Genomic DNA, 19,331 nt, shown 5'->3' on the forward strand with positions numbered 1-19,331 from the left:
ACTGAAAACACACTAACTCTTTCCCCAGAAGAGGGTACAGAGTCCTTGGGTGACGCTTGTTCTTCTCAATAACCCCTACCTGCTCTCTGCCATGTGAGGACATAGGAAGTCTGCAATGCCAGAACTCAACCCTGCTGGCACCCTGATCTGAGACTTCCAGCCTCCAGAACTGTGAGGAAATAAATTCCTGTTCTGTGAGATACCCGGTCTAGCTATCGTATTTTGTTATAGCATCCTGAACTGACTGAGACATGGAGAAAGGAAAGTTTTTTCAACCAGTGATGCTGGAATAAGTGGTTATCCACATGGAATATACACATATATAGACTATATCTTTGTTTTCTTCCCTCTCTTATCCCCTTATCATGTAACGTAACATGCATTGACTTTATATCATAGCACTCAAGTATTGTTAACGAGAAACAAGGAAATGCTTGATCCTGTTCAGAAAGCACCCTAGGTTTCCTCAAACTCCTAACACTTGCCCAGCCCCTCAAATGTTATTCTAAGTTCCCCGACTCCAGCCCTTTCCTGGGCATTTAATGGTTGACTGTTCAGATCCAACTAGGTAATTCTGCCATGCATGAAGCCAGCTAAAGTAACAGCAAGTGAGCACATCCACCAGATGGCAGCAGTGTATAACTATTGAAAACCATGATCCAGCATGGGTTCTTGAACATGAGTGGATGTCTGTTTTTCTATGTTTACTTAATCTTGAAATAAATAAGCAGTTTCTTTCCAAGAGTGTTGACAGTTCTGAGATGCATAGACTGGAGAAATCAAAAAGCAGTTTCTTTGGAGTCAGAAAAATCTGAGTTCAAGTACAAGATGCTCTCCTGACTTTAGTGCACTTGGGAGGTCAACTAAGATCTCTGGGCCTCAGTTGCCCTATCTAAAAATTTAAAACAATGAAATTACTTCCCCCATAAAATCTTCTTTATGACATAAGATAATATAGGTAAGAATAATACTGTAGGAATTGCTTTATAAACATTTAAAGTAACTATTTAGCATGGGAAAATCAATCAGGGTAGATGTCATCTTAAAACTTCAAGCTGATTAGAAGAAAGGTTCTGAGGCCTTTAGAATAGCCTGGAATATTTGATTTCTGTTCCTGTGACACATGTTAAAAGCCTATGGTGGTGACCTTGTCAAAAGGAATCATTTAAGTAAAGAAATCAGTTGTGGTAGTGTTGTGGTTCCTACGCTTTTCTTATTTTTGGTTTTGGACAATAATTGTGAAGCTCCTATTTCAGCAGACAGCCTGTCTTCCTCCACCAGAAAGATGAGAAAAAGTCACCTCTGGCTTGAATTGCCTAATAATAACAGCAGCCGGGTATATATGTATGAGGTTTATGGCTTAGACAAAGTGCTCTTACACATCCTATTTCAACTAAGGCAGAAGCTATGGTAATCAATGATACAGTGTGGGACAAGACAATATAGGCTAAGGAGGTCAATAGAATTTGGAATTCTAAGCAACAAAGAAAGTGTAAAAATATATGAGTTTCATATGGATTTAGAGGGTGTTGGGAAGGTAAGCAGAGCTACCCTTCTATCATTTGCCTACCCTAGAGAACGCATATAAGAAGCAACCTTAGGAGTTCGGATCAGGTTCAAAGTCCAACAGGAAGTACCAAGGGTCTGGAAAGTCCGGTAGGTAGCTAAGATTTAAATAAGTCAGTTGGCTTTAGAATCTGAAAGGAAGAAATTAACACCAGTGAGGCAGGAGGTAAGCGGCATTTTCTGCATCAGTATCAGTGCTTCCTGGCATTAGCATGGAGAGCTGAGAGTTAACAGGATGTGTTCTTGGGACCGGCTCTCCTCAGGAAGGGCAACTCAAGCATCTTCCAAATTTAGTTTCACAAAGAGTAGATTACTATACTGAGCAATAATGAGTCACAGGGAGTACAGTTTCTTGCCCTTGCTAATGAACAATGCAGAGGAAGAGAACAGAGGCTGAGAAAAGAAAGAGACATAGAAATTGCAGAAACTCCAAAACACTAATAAAATTCTTTCAAGTAAAAATAGCCAACACAAATATCCCAAATGCCATGCATGATAGTGCATTTCCAGGAATTAATGGTTCGTGTGATTAAAATAGAAATTTTAAAATATAATTTGATTATGTAAATATTGCCAGGTCAGACAGACTGACCAGCACAAGATAACGGGGATAGAGTGGAGAAGGCAGGGGACTCAGGTGTTTCATCTTTTACGGTGCCTTTCAAGTCCTGGCCTTAGTTAGTAAGGTTTTCAATGAGTACACGGAACATCAACGATCTGAATTTCCTCGTCAGGACATATCTCTGGCGTTTAAATATTACACTGCAGAGTGTTCATTGCAGACAAATGAGTTAAAGCCTCAGGCATTATTTCAAAGCAACTCTGAGAGGGAGTGGTGGGGCTAGACGAATCAGTATTATAAGAGGATATGAAACAAGCTTTGCTTGATTTCCGCTGTTGAATCTCATTCCTTGCCGAGAATGACTGTGTTAAAGACTAAAATCATTTTGAGCTTTCCCTCTATGAGAATCTTGGCAAGGATTTTTTTTTTTTAGACTAAAAGGGAGCCACGGAGGTCATTTAAGTGAAGCCCCTCCCCCACCTCCAGGGACAGCTATATGTAAACGAAGAAACAATTATTGCCTTTCTTAAACATTTTAAAAAGAAGATATTTCCCAATCTCTTCTAATTTGGGAATCTCTTTTTTTTTTTTTAAAGACTTTATTTTTTCTTTTTTCTCCCCAAAGCCCCCCGGTACATAGTTGTATATTCTTCGTTGTGGGTCCTTCTAGTTGTGGCATGTGGGACGCTGCCTCAGCGTGGTTTGATGAGCAGTGCCATGTCCGCGCCCAGGATTCGAACCAAGGAAACACTGCAGCGGAGCGTGTGAGCTTAACCACTCAGCCATGGGGCCAGCCCTGGGAATCTCTTCTAATTATATCTTTCCATTGCTATGTTTCACTGATAGAGAATCTGCTTTTCCTGACAATTAAGTATTAAGGAAGGCCAGCCCTGGAGTGGTTAAGTTCCTGTGCTCTGCTCCTGCAACCCATGGTTTCACTGGTTCGGATCCTGGGTGCAGACCTAGCACCACTCATTAGGCCATGCTGAGGCAGCGTCCCACATGGCAGAATTAGAAGGACCTACAACTAGAATATACAACTATGTACTGGGGGGCTTTGGGGAGAAGAAAAAAAAAGATTGGCAACAGAGGTTAGCTCAGGGCCAATCTCAAAGAAAAAAAAAGTATTAAGGAGCATGGGTAAGGATATGCCCAACAGAATTTTATGTATTTTCTGAATTTTAAGAAGCTGTAGAAAGAAAAGAGCATGTTAATTTCCTCCTTCTACTTCAAAATATAGGAATCATCTTCAGTAAGCAGCACAATATTTATTTTTTTATTTTTTGATGAGGAAGATTGGCCCTGAGCTAACATCTATTGCCAATCTTCCTCTTTTTGCTTGAGGAAGATTGTCCCTAAGCTAACGACTGTGCCAATCTTCCTCTGTTCTGTATGTGGGACACCTCCACAGCATGGCTTGATGTGTGTAGTCTGTGCCCAAGATCTGAACCCATGAACCCCAGGCCACAGAAGTGAAGCGCATGAACTTACCCAGTAAGCACTGGGCTGGCCCCAGTAGTACAATATTTTTTAAAGCTAGAAAGAACCTTAGAATCTGACTTCTCTTTTAAAAGATTACAGTACTGAAGCCTAGGAAAATATTTAAGGTAGAGTCATAACTAAAATTCAGATTTCCTGACGACTTAGGTCAGGATATGTTTCCCTACACCATTTAACCTAGCCTTTAAATACCCAAATAAAGGGATAATTTGGTTTCTCCTCTCCCACCTCAAACCACTTTTTAAGAATAAAATAATTTTCCACTACTCAAGTATTATTTCCATGGGCTGTTACTTAAAGTTAGGAAAACTTACTTAAAGTTACATCCTCTAAATGTAGATGGCAACATTTTACATACACAGGTGGAAAAGGGGACATTCTCACTTAAAGTACACTGAAATGCCTAACTGAAGCATTTCAAAGATTTCTGTAGTAAAGTCTGGGTTGATCTCAGTTTTGGAACAGTGACAAATTGAATTCTTCCCCATCTCTAAAACCTTGTACATTTATTTTTGTGGGAATACATATTTACTTCTGAGGGAATACTTGAATTTATGCAAAATATGGGAGATTTTAACATAAATGAGATCACTCTGTTTTTCATACTTGGTTAGCTACATTCTTGATTTTGAGGGTCCTTTGACCTCCATTGTCTCTTACAGGGAACTAATTTTCCCCCTCTTTCAACTAAGTCTAAATATCTGTACAATGTGATTGCTTCACTAATGGCCAACACATGTGTTTTGTTAGCTATGTCCATAAATGGGACGTTTCCCATCCTATGAGCACATCCTTGCAAACCACAGACTTGCAAAATTCTTGAGATTTTGAAATAGGTGGGGAAGGGAATAGGGGAGTTGCAAAGAAAAGATGTCTTCTAACTAAGTTTATTAGGTTTTACAACAATAGCTTGTCAGAAAAGAAAACCTAACAACCTCTTTTAAGGACAGAATGAAAGGATTAGGATTTAAATTTATAAAGATAAATCTAAGAAATGAGGAGAGCCCATGAATATGGGTTCAATCATCACAAACTGTACCAAAACAGAATTGGAAGTTGTTGTTTATGATCAAGACGTTTTAAGACCAGTTACATTTCTAGAAATATATCCTAACCAGTTAATTTTGTATGTGAGAAAAGATTTAGCTACAGGACTATTCATTAAAGCGTTTTCATACTAGCAAAAGTTTGGAAATAACCAGAATACTCAACTGGGATTGGTTAAATGTTGTTCTGTCAATATGATACATATTTAACATTAAAAATGATAGTTTGGAAGATTATTTAGTTATATGTAAACATATCTCTAACAAATCATTAAGAGAAAAAACTGGGTCTCAAAACTGTGCACTATAACCATTTGTTGCAAATTTTAAGAAATAAAATTAAATATATGTATACACACACATTATACTGATAGATATACATACACCCAACATAAATACACACACACACACATTAAGCATAGAAAAAAAGACTGGACATTTATAAACAGCAAAATGTTAACATTTGGTGGTTAAATTCTAAGAGATTTTTATTTTCTTTTTTCTGATTTATCTAAATTTTCTAAACTTTTCAAATGAGTTGTCACTTTTATAAGGAAAAGAACAGCAAACATTTTATATGTATATACGATTATTAAAAGATCATCAGGTAATATACATATGGAATGTATCAATCTTTAGAATCTTGAAACCATGTGTCAAAAGCATACATAAGTTGAAGGAATGAAATTAACAGAAATAAATTTATGGTTAATGACTCCATAAAAAGGAAGAAATGTTTGCGAATGTCTCAACTGGGCTTGTTGCTCTCATAGAAGCAGCAATCGACTTTCACAAAATTTCGTGAACAATGCAGAGAACAGGAACTGACACGAGAAAGGGACATAGAAATTGCTGTCACTGTCAATGACTAGAAAACAGACTAAATGCTCACTCTGATCCAATAGGACATTTCTGATGTTCTCAAGTTTTCAATCACTCCACTAACTCACTTATCTAATACTGATTACCCAGAAGGCTATGTAATGACACCTGAGACAGTGTTTGACATATTCCAAGGCATTTCATTTTTTTTACTTATTTGTACCAAACAACCTAGGAGATGGGCAGGCCACCCTTGTGTTTTTATTTTCCTCTTGACAGCATCCATCTATATTTCACATGCTCATCCTTATCATTTTACCCAAAACACACTCTGGTTACCAGTGACATTGCCTTAGATAAACACTGTGGCTTTAAAAAATGTTTTATTCAACCTTAAATGCATGTGGCCTTTGATTCAGCAAGTTCCTCTTGCAGGAATTGATCCTAGAAAATGTTTTCACATGGGCATGAAGATTTGTGTACCAGGATGTTCACTACAGCATTGCTGGTGATAGAGAAAAATGGGCAAAATTTTCAATATGGGAAGTATATACATATATTTATCATATAAATTATGCTGCATTCATACAATGAAATAATACATAGTGATTAAAAAGAATGCAGCGTTCTGAGGGGCTGGCCCCGTGGCCGAGTGGTTAAGTTCACGTGCTCCGCTGCAGGCGGCCCAGTGTTTCGTTGGTTCGAATCCTGGGCGCAGACATGGCACTGCTCATCAAACCACACTGACGCAGCGTCCCACATGTCACAACTAGAAGGACGCACAACGAAGAATATACAACTATGTACCGGAGGGGCTTTGGGGAGAAAAAGGAAAAAAATAAAATCTTTTTTAAAAAAAAAAGTTTTATTCATCTTGACCTCTCTATGAACATAGAAGTAATCACTGGGGCATGATTGTCCCAATCTGCCTTCTACCCTTTCCTTTTTCTCTTTCTTTGTGTTAGAGATTGGGTTTCTAGTCCTTTCTTTGGCACTAAGATCTGTATGATCTTGGACAAGCCACTTCGTCCTAGTGGGGCATGAGTGATATGTGTGAAAGGACTCTGTAAATCGCAAAGCATTAAAAAATATAATTATTGACTAGATGTTCTCTAAATGTCCCTCAAGTTCTAAAATATTTATTCTATACTTTTTTTTGAGGAAGATTAGCCCTGAGCTAACATCTGCTGCCAATCCTCCTCTTTTCGCTGAGGAAGACTGGCCCTGAGCTAACATCCGTGCCCATCTTCCTCTACTTTATATGTTTACCACAGCATGGCTTGCCAAGTGGTGCCAAGTCCACACCGGCGAACCCTGGGCCGCTGAAGCAGAACGTGCAAACTTAACCGCTGCGCCACTGGGCCGGCCCCTATTTATTCTATACTTTTGATTATAGTTTTAGTGAATTCATCTGATCCAGGAGTCAGGAATTGCATTATGGCACATTTTAGAAGACTCCTTCTATTACCCCAAAGCTGCTGTGGATTCAAAAGTACAGAATGATTTGTAACTAAAATAGCAGCACCCAAAACAGGTAATCCTTCAGTTGCTGAAGCTGAAAGTTACCACAGATGATACATGATTTTAAGGAGATGGCTGAGTCATAGCCAACACCTAAAAACTTCATTTTCTATGTCTTAAAAGAAAAAGCAAAAAATGTTTGCCCTTCTTAAATCTGACAAATTTAAATCTTAAAATGCAATCAACTGAAATCACATTCAATAAGGCTATGACCTCTCATACAGCATTTTAGTACATTTTGCTGGATACTGTCAGTGCTGGAACAGTGACTACAGCAGGCATGAAACAAAGGAAGAGACACGCCAAATACATACATAAAATCATAGAATTTCAGAGTTGGAAGGACTTCTAAAAGTCACTTAGATTAGTGGGTCCCAGAGTGTAGGATTTCAAAAACCTATAAAAGTTGGAAAAAAAAAAGGCGGGTGAGCAGACATAAAGTGTCAACTTTTAATTTTGCCAAATAAGGATATTAACAAAACAACCATCTACCATCAGCACCATTTTATAAAAGGGCACTTTAATGACACATATGTAGGAAGATAAAATCTCAGAATAAAGCACAATTTGAAATTAGATAAATGAAAGAAAACTGCATTATACTGCTCTCATTTTTCTAAATATCTCTATGGAAATCTCTGTTAGACTTGTCCCTGTCCATACACCTTTGGGAATCCTTAACCTAGTCCACTTCCTTTAAAGATATACCCCACCTCTTATGGGGAACTCTCTAAGCTGGGGAATTCATTAAGTTTTGGATGGCCGCGGTAGAAAATCAGCAGACTGGTCGCTATCTCTGGAAACTTCAAGATGCTTAAACTTAGCTTTTTTTTTCTTAAGACCAGAATCTAACAATCTAACAGCAAAGAATTTTAAGTAAGCCAAAAATGCTCTGGAGTCACCAAAGGACAATGTCTAATGGTGCTGATCTGGGAGTCAGGCAGCCTGGATTTTGATAGTGCCTCAAAACTTCATCCTAAACCTTAGAGGACATCTCTTCCCCTCTATTTTCAAGTTCAAGACATTTAGACTAGAACTTGATGAAGATAAACACTTAAGTCAGAATTAGAGTAACATGGAGAAATTTTAGTTCAGATATATTCCAGGAGGAACCCCATCACTTCAAAGTGGCAGTTAAGTCTACATTTTTTTTCCATTTCCATTTTAATGAAATTATTTTATTTGGGATAGGTTTTGCTGTTTAAATTCTTACAACTGAGGTTTGATTCATTCACTCACCAGGGTTTGATTCATATAATAGACGATACCATCAACCACGTAGCTTTCTTTCGTGATGATCATTATTAGAGCCCAATATTGCCTAGTCAAATTTCATAATCCAAAACGTGGTCAAGATTTGAATCTTTTATCAATTTTTAGTTAAAAAAAAAATCTTACTGTGTAAAGTTTTAAACGCTGCCAATTTTATTCTGTCATAGCTATTTCTACCCTATCTTTTTTGGGTGAATACTGTTTTCAACCAAGATATGATTTTTTCGGGGTTGTGTGTGTGTGTGTGTGTGTGTGTGTGTGGGATGGGGGGGTGGGGATAACAACTTCATGTGCAGTTTTTTTCAAGGTTGGAAATTTTACTTTATGATGACTGTATCTGCTACTAAAATTATGACTGGGATATTGCGTTTTTTCCTTGGGGATCAAAGGTATCAGTAGAGCAACAACATAAAGACATAGGGCAGCAGGGTAATTCCTGGTTTCCCTCTTTTCCTCGCTTGTAAAAAGAGCGTCTCCAACAGTCCATAAAGCGCAGGATTCTAATTATTAAGCCTCATCAGCTAGACTGGGCTAAAGCAGGGGGCCCGGAAGAAGCCCTGCCCGCCCAGGACTGCCTTTCTCTCCCTCCCCACCAGAGGCGACAGCCTCTTTCAAAACAAACTGAGCTGGAACAGGCCGGCCGGGGGGAGCGGCCCGAGCAAAGATCAAAGGTTAAAAACCGCCTCAAACAAAGAGCAAAGGTCAATACCCAACGCCTAAGGAGCCCTGAAGCTTCCATCTTCCCCGAAAAATGAAGGTGACTCCTCCCTAACATGCCCTCGAGGCCTGGGGCCGCCCGGCATTTCAGACACCGGGAGAGTCGGACGTGACTAACAAACAGGTAACGAGAGCAGAACCGCCAACGACCGGAAGTGGAAGAGAGCCCCGGGGGGGGGGGGGGGGGGGGGGGAGTAAGGAGAGACGACGGCACGCCTGCGCAGTCAGCAGCGTTGCAGTACGCATGAGCGGTTGGGCGGGGCCGGGGTGACGCTCCGAGCGTGGGCCGCGACTCTCACGGATCCGGTTCCGCCCTCCCTCTCGCTGCCGACCCTCCGGGGCGAGCGCCCGAGATCCCTTTCCCAGAGTGCTCCGCGCCGTGAAGAAGCGGCTCCCGGGGACTGGGGGCATTTTGTGTTGGCTGGAGCCGGAGTAACAAGATGGCGGCGTCAGCGGAGTGACAGAGATCCCTCCGGGCGGGAGCCGGCGGCAGCGGTGACAGTGGTATCGCCGCCCTAACACACCGCGCTCCTTTTCCGGCCCGCGAGGGCGCCGCGAAAGCGAGGCCGCGGCGGCCGCCCAGAAATAAGTGGCCCGGCCTGGTAACCGAAAGAACCTCCTCACAGACTGCGGCCTGGCCAGGGAAGCCTGACTGAGCGGCGGTGACCGGCTCGCCTCGGCCGATTCTGGGCCCTGTAACGCCGAGAGAGCCGACGGTTTCCGTTTCCTGCCGCCCTCCTCCGCAGCCTCGCTCCGCGCCCGGGCCTCAGAGGCCTCCGTCCTCCCCTCAGAGGTGTCGGGGCTTGGCCCCAGCCTCCATCTTCGTCTTTCAGGATGGCGAGCAGCAGCGGCTCCAAGGCCGAGTTCATTGTCGGAGGGAAATACAAACTGGTACGGAAGATCGGGTCTGGCTCCTTCGGGGACATTTATCTGGCGATCAACATCACCAACGGCGAGGTAATCCCTGGGGTGGGGTCCGCGGCCGCGCTGCGGCTGTCCTCCCTCCCTTCCCCACCCCCTTGCGGCTCGGGCCGTTGCCCCCCGCACGCACGCCCGGGGGTGTCCACTTGGAGCCAGCTTTCCTGGCTTACGAACCTCCCCCGCTCTCCTTCCCTAAAAGGGAAAGAACCCGATGGGAAGGTTGGGTGAACTCAGAAGTTTCCCAGCTTGTTGAAAATGCGCCTTAATCGAACTTTTTAAACCGTCGTTTAAGGTGAGAACGGCCAAATCCGTGATCCCCATGTTTTTCCTCTTTGTATTTAATTCTCCTGGGGTTCTCGTTCCCATTAGGACGATTCCCGATCGCCTGGTTCCTTCCTCACCTCTCCTTAGGTTTTCTGGATGAATCATTTTCCTGCACTTTAGAGGACGTGCGGATTTCGTCACTACCCCCTGAAGAGGCCTTGGAGGCAGCTTGCCTCGCTCTGTAATTACAAAGAGAGCTTTCTCTTCCCAGCCTCTCACTTCCACCTTCGGGTCGCGAGCTGGAGCTTTGCTAATGTCTCCCGTCCCTGCCCAAGTGACATTGAATCCTAGGGATGTTGATGCCATCGTCCCCTCTTTCCCCTGCAGGAAGTGGCAGTGAAGCTAGAATCTCAGAAGGCCAGGCATCCCCAGTTGCTGTACGAGAGCAAACTCTATAAGATTCTTCAAGGTGGGGTTGGCATCCCCCACATACGGTAAGAACCCGTAAGCAAACAGGCGGTTCTCCGAGGGGAAGTACGGATTGGGGAAAACGGGGAGAGGCAGGTAGTAGGGCCAGCTGAATCCGGGTCTGGGTATTTGCGTTACCGGGGTTTCCTATAGCCGGGGGTTTCGTGTGAACCGTAAGTCACCAAAATCACCGAGTAGATTTGAGTCTGCCAACTTGGTCTAGGATTTCAGTTTCTGACACTGTGCCCCACTTAGCTTCCGTCGTCCTTCCCGAGCCTTTCACCTGCAGTCAGTATGCGGGTGATGTTTGCTCCCTGAGCGGGAGGATGCAGCTGCTTTCTTTACGTCGGCACCTCTGATGTTCTTAGGTTTGTCCAGTGAGATGCATTCGAAGCTGCCGGAGCGGCCGGGCTCGGCCAGTTCGGGTTGCTATTGGAGCTGGCTTGGGAAATGGCTGCTCTTTTGTTGTGTTTTTGTTCCAACATGTCTTCCTCCTCCGCTTAGAAAATGGCGGAACGACGTGACTCAACCACATTTTCCTGCCCTTTCCTCCGCTTGGGTTCACAACTTAGGCTTCCTTGATTCCCTCTTTAGCAGCCCTGAGTGGATTAAACCTTTGAAAAGCCCAGAATAAAGCCGCAGGCGGCGGCGGGGTTCAAGAAAGGAGATGGCATAATGACAGTCTGTTTGTGATCTCTGCAGCAGATGCGACGCGAAATTGTTAAATTATACTATGTAAATCCTTTATAGTCCTTGTAAAGTTGTTAATTACTCTTTTGTGAATGGTAATGTTTGCTGCGTTTCAGTCTATACTAAATTTTTTAGGGTAATGACAAAGAAAGGCACTTTGAGCAGCACTAACTGTTAAAATTTACTCAAGTCGGTTGTATTAAAAGAAAGCTTAATCACGTAGCCACAGTTTGATAAGTAGCTTCAACCTGTTGAATTACTTGGTCAGTAACTCATCATATCAGGGAAATTGTGGCCCTTTTTTGGGGTGGGATATTGGTGAAGGCAAATAGTAATGGTGATCAGGATAAAAGATGACCAGATAAAGACATTGGGTTCTTTTAAATGGTTGACTTTAAAGGGTTTTAGAGTGTTTCGACTTTTAAAGAACCTCTTCCTAGAGTAGAGACTAAAATAAAGTTTAAAACCCAGCCGTTTTCCAACAGTTACTCAAAAATAACATTTGTGAAAAGATCCAGAGATAGTTGAGAATTAAGTGGAATGGTATTTGCCTCTTTTTCCATTCCAGTTTTTCTTTTCAAACTTTCAATTAAGGACTGGATTACATACATTAGTTCTGATGTGGAAACAAACCGAGTAACACTATCCTTTAAAAATTTCCAATGGTGATAGACATTTTTAATGGAGAACTTGAGTGATAAAATGTTCTATTGCTTGGAAGTGATAAATTATTTGGAAGAAAATTCATTCATCTTATGAGCTGAAGATTAGTGTGAAATCTGAGATGATTTGCGATTTTAAATGATTCCCATCCCCCCACCCCCCAAAAAAGCCAAACCTTGCTGTGTGGGAAAGTAAATGTTATTGTGGAAGAATGAAAATCTTGATTAAAATATTTAAGGGTTTTTCTTCTCAAAACATTTCGATTGCACTAGCCTAAAAATTTAAAACTCCTTTCCCTTTGCATTTAATCCCATCTCTCCATCCCGGCCCCCACTGATTTGCTTTCTATCACTGTAGTATTTCTTGGAATTTCATGTAAATGGAATCATACAGCATGAGGTCATTTGTATCTGGCTTCTCTTACTTAGCATAATGCTTTTGAGGTTCATCTGAGTTGGGAGGTTTTATAAATTTCACAAATTAGATTGAATTTAATGTACTTGAAATCGTTTTCAAAAAGCCTTTAGCATCTGGCATTTTCATTGCTAAACTCAAATACATGCCCTTTTATCTGGTAGCTTTTATTTAAGGACAACACTGATACAGACCCACAATGGCAATAGTTAATATAGTGAATAAACACATGAATAAATGAAATTAACCTGTGAGCAAAATAATAGGCATCTATTGTAAGATGGTGAGTGTAGAGAGAGTTGCAGTAGTTATACCCAGTCTGTGGGTGGAGCTAAAGAGAAATTTACCTGGCTTTAAAGGTAAGGCTTTCTGGGAGAGAAGATGGGATTTCAGGATCTGCCTCTATGGAAGAAAGCTTGGTGAACTGGTTGGGGAGGGCATCCAAGAATAGAGTGTGGCTTCTGGGGGTAGTCTCTAAGGCAGAGTGTAGTGATTGGATGAGGGTGGGGAAAGTAAATTTGTTTTAGGAGTGGTAGATTCCGGTACATAGAAACAAAAGTAGTTCATTGGTTTTAAAGTGTGAGAGAATGGTTTTTCCAGTGAAGTGGAAGGGATAAGAAAGATGTATATAAGCATTGTTTGTTTGGCAGCATCTTCCCATCCCCTCAGTTTCTTCCCCACTATTTCCTCGTTACCTTTATATATAGTATACAGTCATTAAACTAGGTAAATATGGAATTAAATTGACTGTTTAGCTAGATAAAATAAGGCAGTCTTTGTGTTATCCATTGTTTTAGAAATGTTGACACTAATTTTAAAAATTTAGATTTATGCTGCATTTACACTTTGCTCACCTGTCCGTGCCTTTCCCCCCGCCCCCATTTTCTTTAAGATACTTTGGGATATCCTAAAACAAAGGCTGAAGATTACCTGGCCTGCTTAGCAGACCTGCCTAATCATAGTAAGGACCTTACTAAGGGATCTGTTGTTATACAGAAGTGTAGCATCCAGTGTAAGCAAGAATGAGAGGATGGCATTCAGTGTCTTGATATTTTTAAGTAACTGAAATCCTTGGACCTTGTGATTTGACCTCTGGGAGCTTATTTAAAATTACTGTATTTCTGTTAACAATCTTCCCTTTCTTTATACCACTCTGAATGGAATTAACATAAAGAAGCAATTATGCTACAATCAAGCCCTAGATCCACCTGTTGTGTCTATCTACAGAGTGATCTGGGGTCAGTCCCTTAAGCTCTTTGGGCCTATCAGTTTCCTCATCTATGAAATAAAAAGGATTTTACCAAGTTAGTAGTTTTCTAATTTTGTTGGAGTAGGAAAAGAGAGTGCTGGACAGAAAGGTTTAAGATTTCGTACCCCTCTGGAAAAAGTTTTGCCTACTGAGCTTTTGGGTAGGGTTTTGTTTGAATAAGGTTCCCTACTTAAAAGTCACTGGCCTAGTTGATCTCGGAACTTTCAGCTCTGAAATTTTAAGACTTGTTTTCGGATGATAGTAGCACGAAAGCATTTCATCACAGTTTGGTGTTATGTCTAGATCTTAACCTTTGAATGTTACTGTAGTAACGAGACACCACTCAGGACTTTTAAAAATGCTATCTGGGGGCCAGCCCTGTGGCTGAGTGGTTAAGTTCGCATGCTCTGCTTTGGCGGCCCAGGGTTTCACTGGTTTGCATCCCAGGCGTGGACATGGTGCTACTCGTCAGGCCACGCTGAGGCGGTGTCCCACATAGCACAACCAGAGGCACTCGCAACTAGAATATACAGCTATGTACTGGGGGGCTTTGGAGCAAAGAAAAAAAAAAGGTTAGCAACAGTTGTTAGCTCAGGTGCCAATCTTAAAAAAAAAATGTTATCTGTATCAGGTACACCCTAGGTTACCATTTAGAAGGAAGTGAATTAATGAAGTATACTTTTGTAGGGAAATAGTGAATAAAGAAGATGGGAGGGGTATGGGAGACTTGTCGTTGCCTTGCTTTTGTTTGTTTGTTTTTTGCTGAGGAAGGTTTGCCCTGAGCTAACATCCATTGCCAGTCTTCCTCTATTTTTTAGGATGTAAGCTGCCAGCACAGCATGTCTGTTAACAGAGTGGTGTGAATCCATGCCCAGGAACCGAACCTGGGCCACCAAAGCAGAGCACGCCAGACTTAACCACTAGGCCACCTGGGCTGGCCCTGTTGCCTTGCTTTTTTTTTTTAAGATTGGCACCTGAGCTAACATCTGTTGCCAATCTTTTATTTTTTTTCTTTCTCCCCAAAGCTGCTCAGTACATAGTTTGTACATTCTAGTTGCAGGTTCTTCAAGGTGTGCTGTGTGGGACTTTGCCTCAGCATGGCTTGATGAGTGGTGCCATGTCCGTGCCCAGGATCCAAACTGGCGAGACCCTGGGCTGCTGAAGCGGAGCGTGTGATCTTAACCACTCAGCCACGGGGCCAGCCCCTGTTGCCTTTGTTGTTTTTTAACCACTTTTTTTTTTTTTGCCGTCTCTGAATGTCAAGTATTCTAGAAGATACTTATAAAGTACTAGTTAATCCTTACTCTTCAGCATTAAAAGCAGCTGAAATTTTAATCTTAGCTTTTTGGCAACTGAGCATATATCCTGTAAACAAGTTCAAATGTTGTTAGAACAAAATGACATCTGTACTAGCTATGTCTTTATTAGAGAGATACACATCACTGGATGCATGAGAAATGTGATTTTTAACTCATAAAGTAACTGAATCTGCTGCATTACTAAAGGTGCTTTATATTGACTTATAATGGATTTATTATGGAATAATGTAATGATGCTTAGGTAGCATTTTTGAGCTGGGTGAAACCTGAGAGATATCTGCCCAGACACCTCATAATACAAATCAGAATGTCGAATCTCAGGGGAGGTACTAGAGTCTCCTAACTCCCAATTTTCCTGTGAGCCATTTTCACCTTTATCTCAAGGTTAAATCATGCCTGCTCACATAGCCCACACCTTTTAATTTGATGCTGCAGAGCCATACTTTGCCTCCTTCACTTTAGGGCATCTGACCTCATACAGAGAAACTGAAAAGTCCTTCTATAAATTTAAGTAACCTGTTTGTCTTATTATTTAACTAGATGCTTATAATTCTTATTTTCCCTTTTGAATCCATGGATTGCAGGATGAGAACTTTTGCTGGACATTATTGATTTGAACCTTAAATTGGAGTAAATATTTGTGAACCCATGTATAATACATGCTTTTACTACTTGGCCTTAGTCGTTTTTAGAACTAGATCATTTTGTTTGAAAGTATATTTAATCTGTACCTAAATTATCATTTAGTAAGTCGTGATCTGTCAGTGTTTAGTAAGTACCTTTAATGTCAAGAAGTCTGTAAACAGAGAAACTAGAATTTGAAACAAACGTTATAAACTTAATCTTTTCATTTAGTCTTTCCATTATAGTTTTAAAATCAGTCCTTGAGTTTAACAGTTTTTGTGAGGTTAAATGGGTACCTTAATAGCTTTCATAATATAAGTGAACACTTGGTTAAAATGATTCTTTTTGTTACTGTTTTTGTTTCCAATATAGTCTCAGGTGGCTCTGGAAACTTTGAATGACCGCTAATCATGTAATATGGACTAATGAATGTCTTAGTGGGGTTTTTAAAAAATGGGATATAGTTTACATTCAGTGAAATGTACAGATGGTAATGTGCTGTTGAATCCATTTTGACAAATACATTCACTGGTGTAATAATCCACACCCCCTATTGAGATAAAGAATATTGGATTTTTTTTTAAATAACTCCTAATCATTGGTAAACTACATTCTGTGACAACATAGGTTTTATTTATTTATTTATTTTTTAAGTTGGTCTTTTGTATCATAGTTATATATTTTTTCTGCATTTGATGTTGATTTGTCTGTATGCAAGACTACGGGTTAGCAACGTGTTTATCACGGTGAAGGACACTAGTAGATTTACCTAATAAAATAATCAGGTGAGGGTTGTGAATACTCAGTGGCAATTGAGATCTTTACCTTATTCTCCTCCTTTGAGGAACTAGAATACTGTAAGTCATCAATGGGGTATGTTGTTTTAATGGGGACAGTGGAAGTGCTGTACAAAAAGATTTAACCAGAGAGTACATTCTGAGCCTCAATATAAAGACAAATGGAAAGAGCATTATATTGACAGTCAAGAGTTAGGGTTCTGTGATATCATTTAGATTTGAACCCAAAATGAATTCTATAATTTGTAATGTCAGCTTTCGTTTATATAAGGGATTTTGTAGACTGACCAGGTCTTAAGAGTTTTTTTAATGCGTTATGTAAATTGGTGGGATCAGTGCTAAATGATGCCTCTTTTATTCTCTGATGCAGTAATAATTTTTTATAACTTTAATGTATAGTTGCCTTTTGTTCATAGCATTGATATGGACTATTGAAATAAGTAGTTGAATTCAGTGTGACTAAACTTTCTTTTTTCCATCTATGTGCAAGAAAAAAAATAGACTATTATCTAGGCATTGCATATGGTCTCATTTAATCATTACAACAGTCCTCTAAGTTGGGGTTTCATATACAGTGTGTGAGTCAGAATGGTTAATTTGCTTAAAGTTACACAGCTAATGTGTTATTTGAATAGATCTTACTGCATCTTCCAACCAGTGGTTCCCAAACTTTGGTGCACATTGGAATCGTGTGGAAAACTAAAAAATAATGACACCTGGCTCCTAAACAGAGATATTTTGATTTAATTGGTTGAGGGTGTGACTTAGGCATCACTAGTTATAAAAGCTCCCCAGGTGATTCTAATGTGCTGCAAAGTTCAGGAACCACTGTACTGTACTGTATTTCAGAGATTAGTAATAGTGTTCCCTGCCCCCACCCACCAACCCCCATCTTTTCTACAACTACAACTTGATAAGGCTGGATTCTTACTTACCTCCTCCTATGAATTAGGAGTTTAATTCAGGAACTCCTATACCAGGAAACATGATACTGGAAAGTGCACTGTAATCCCATACAATCAAAAGCTTTGATTTCTGTAAAAGTGCCTAAAACCAATATGTAAAATAATTTTCCTATTCACATGTCTCGGGTGCATTCCTACAGGAAAGCATTGTAGAAGCTCCTTGAGGGAAAGAACCAGTTCTTGCTGATGGAGGTATCTTTTATGTTTCTTAGCATAGTGCTGGGTAAAAAGAAGGCACCAGTGATTTATAATAAGGAAATTCTGCTTTTATTTCATCTGTGTTCATTTACTTTTTTAATGGAACTCTGTAGAAAGTTACGGCTCCTACACATTTATAGAATTGCACGCATTCATAGTTCCTCAGTTCCTAATGGGAGTATTCATCATCTCTCTAGTACTTAGTATGTCTTAAATATTCAGCTGAACTCACTACCTGGCAGCCACTTTACAAATGGAAATGTGGCTGTACTAGTCTATTTAGCTTTAAATGCTGGTGTAAAGATACAACCATGTCATTAAATGCTAATGTCCATTAATTTCACAGTAAAGTATTGCTATTGGGGATGTTCCTCAGCTTAAGTGTCTATTAGCATCTCCTAGTTAGTGGTGTTGCCTTTTCAGTCTCTTGGTTCTAGTTCAGCAGCATCAGGAAGTTGCAACATTTGTGCCAGAGGATTTGTTTTTTTAAGGGAGACAAGATGGTGACCATTGCTAAGCATACATAGTACACATCATTGTTTCATTTGTGCCATCATTAAGTGTACAGTGGAGAAGTTTGCAAATTAACCTTCTGAAATTGAGGTTGTCTTGTATTTCAGCTCCTCTGGAAGCTGCTCGGGGTACTTAGCTGTTACATTTTCCTTCACTGCCAGACTATTTTGTCCCTCAAGTGGCTTTTATTGAAAGAGGAGTGTGAGATCTGATTTAAAGCTGCCTTTTGTTTGTGGGAATGTCGTAGCATGAAATTTTTTAAGTTTTAGCTTCCAAATTTTCCAACTCTTTTAGTTACATTAGAAGTGTCTAATACATTATCCTTGGTAACAGTTGAAATAATGAAATTCTAATCAGACTGGAGTTTATACCTTTACATAAACACCATTCTTTCTGTTTTCTATTCCTTTACTGTGCTATTCACTTTGTATTCAGGTTCCGTTGTTTTGTTTTTGGTTTTCTCGCTTGGTTGAAATTATTCTTACCACCAAGCTCCACTTACTGAAATCCTAGTGTTCCCTTTTTTGAACTTCCATAATATTAATACTTTGGATCCCTCTTAAAGAAGGGAGTGCTGTTAGTGTTAGTTTCTACTCTTCACACGAAAGCTCTGATGTTCAAGAGTGTCTTGGTCCACTTTATGTACTTTACAACACCTTGTACAGTACCTTCTACCGAATAAGCAAGCGTTTCTTTCATTCAGTAAACAAATATATCTATATAGGAGTGACCACTATGTGCCAGGCACAGTTTAAGATACTGGGCACATTTCATTTACAGACAAAAATTTTGTGAGGTTACATTCTTTTTGAGCATCTACCGTGTACCTGGCGTATAGTTGTGAATTTGTCTCACTGAAAATTAAGAGGAAAGATGTCCAAATCTCAGACTATTTGAGGACATGAATGTTTGTTTAATATCAAAGGGGTAGTATGGAGTATGTGCCCCAATCAGCATGCTGAACCATCCAGAGATTGCCTTGATTGGTCAGGTCAGTAGGATGCCATTAAGGCTTCTTTGAATCCTCTTTAGTCAGCATTTCTCAAATATCAACCATGCATAATAATTACCTGCAGAGCTTGTTAAAAATGCAAGTTTTGGGGCCGGCCCTGTGGGCAAGTGGTTGGGTTCACATGCTCTGCTTTGGCGGCCCAGGGTTTCGCCGGTTCGGATCCTGGGCGTGGACATGGCACCGCTCATCAGGCTATGCTGAGGCAGCATCCCACATGCCACAGCTAGA

The 19,331-nt window shown here is 40.5% G+C and overlaps 1 protein-coding gene across 9 annotated transcripts in view; it reads left to right on the forward strand.

The window, feature by feature from the left end:
• Positions 1–8,784: 8,784 nt before the first annotated feature.
• Positions 8,785–19,331, forward strand: part of CSNK1A1 (casein kinase 1 alpha 1) — a 51,478-nt gene continuing 40,931 nt past the window's right edge. For 4 of the 9 annotated variants that reach the window (XR_546157.2, XM_070569203.1, XM_070569205.1 and 1 more), the window contains exons 1-2: positions 8,785–9,963; positions 10,579–10,685. Coding sequence is in view for 7 of the 9 variants with exons in the window: in XM_070569203.1 (XP_070425304.1) it covers positions 9,841–9,963; positions 10,579–10,685 (230 nt within the window). In the remaining 2 variants the exon portion in view is untranslated. The remainder of the gene's footprint in view (positions 9,964–10,578; positions 10,686–19,331) is intronic. The other 5 variants (XR_546156.2, XM_008528312.2, XM_070569202.1 and 2 more) reach the window with 2 other exon arrangements.

The sequence above is a fragment of the Equus przewalskii genome, chromosome 13, assembly GCF_037783145.1.
Source record: "Equus przewalskii isolate Varuska chromosome 13, EquPr2, whole genome shotgun sequence".
Lineage (NCBI taxonomy): Eukaryota > Metazoa > Chordata > Mammalia > Perissodactyla > Equidae > Equus > Equus przewalskii.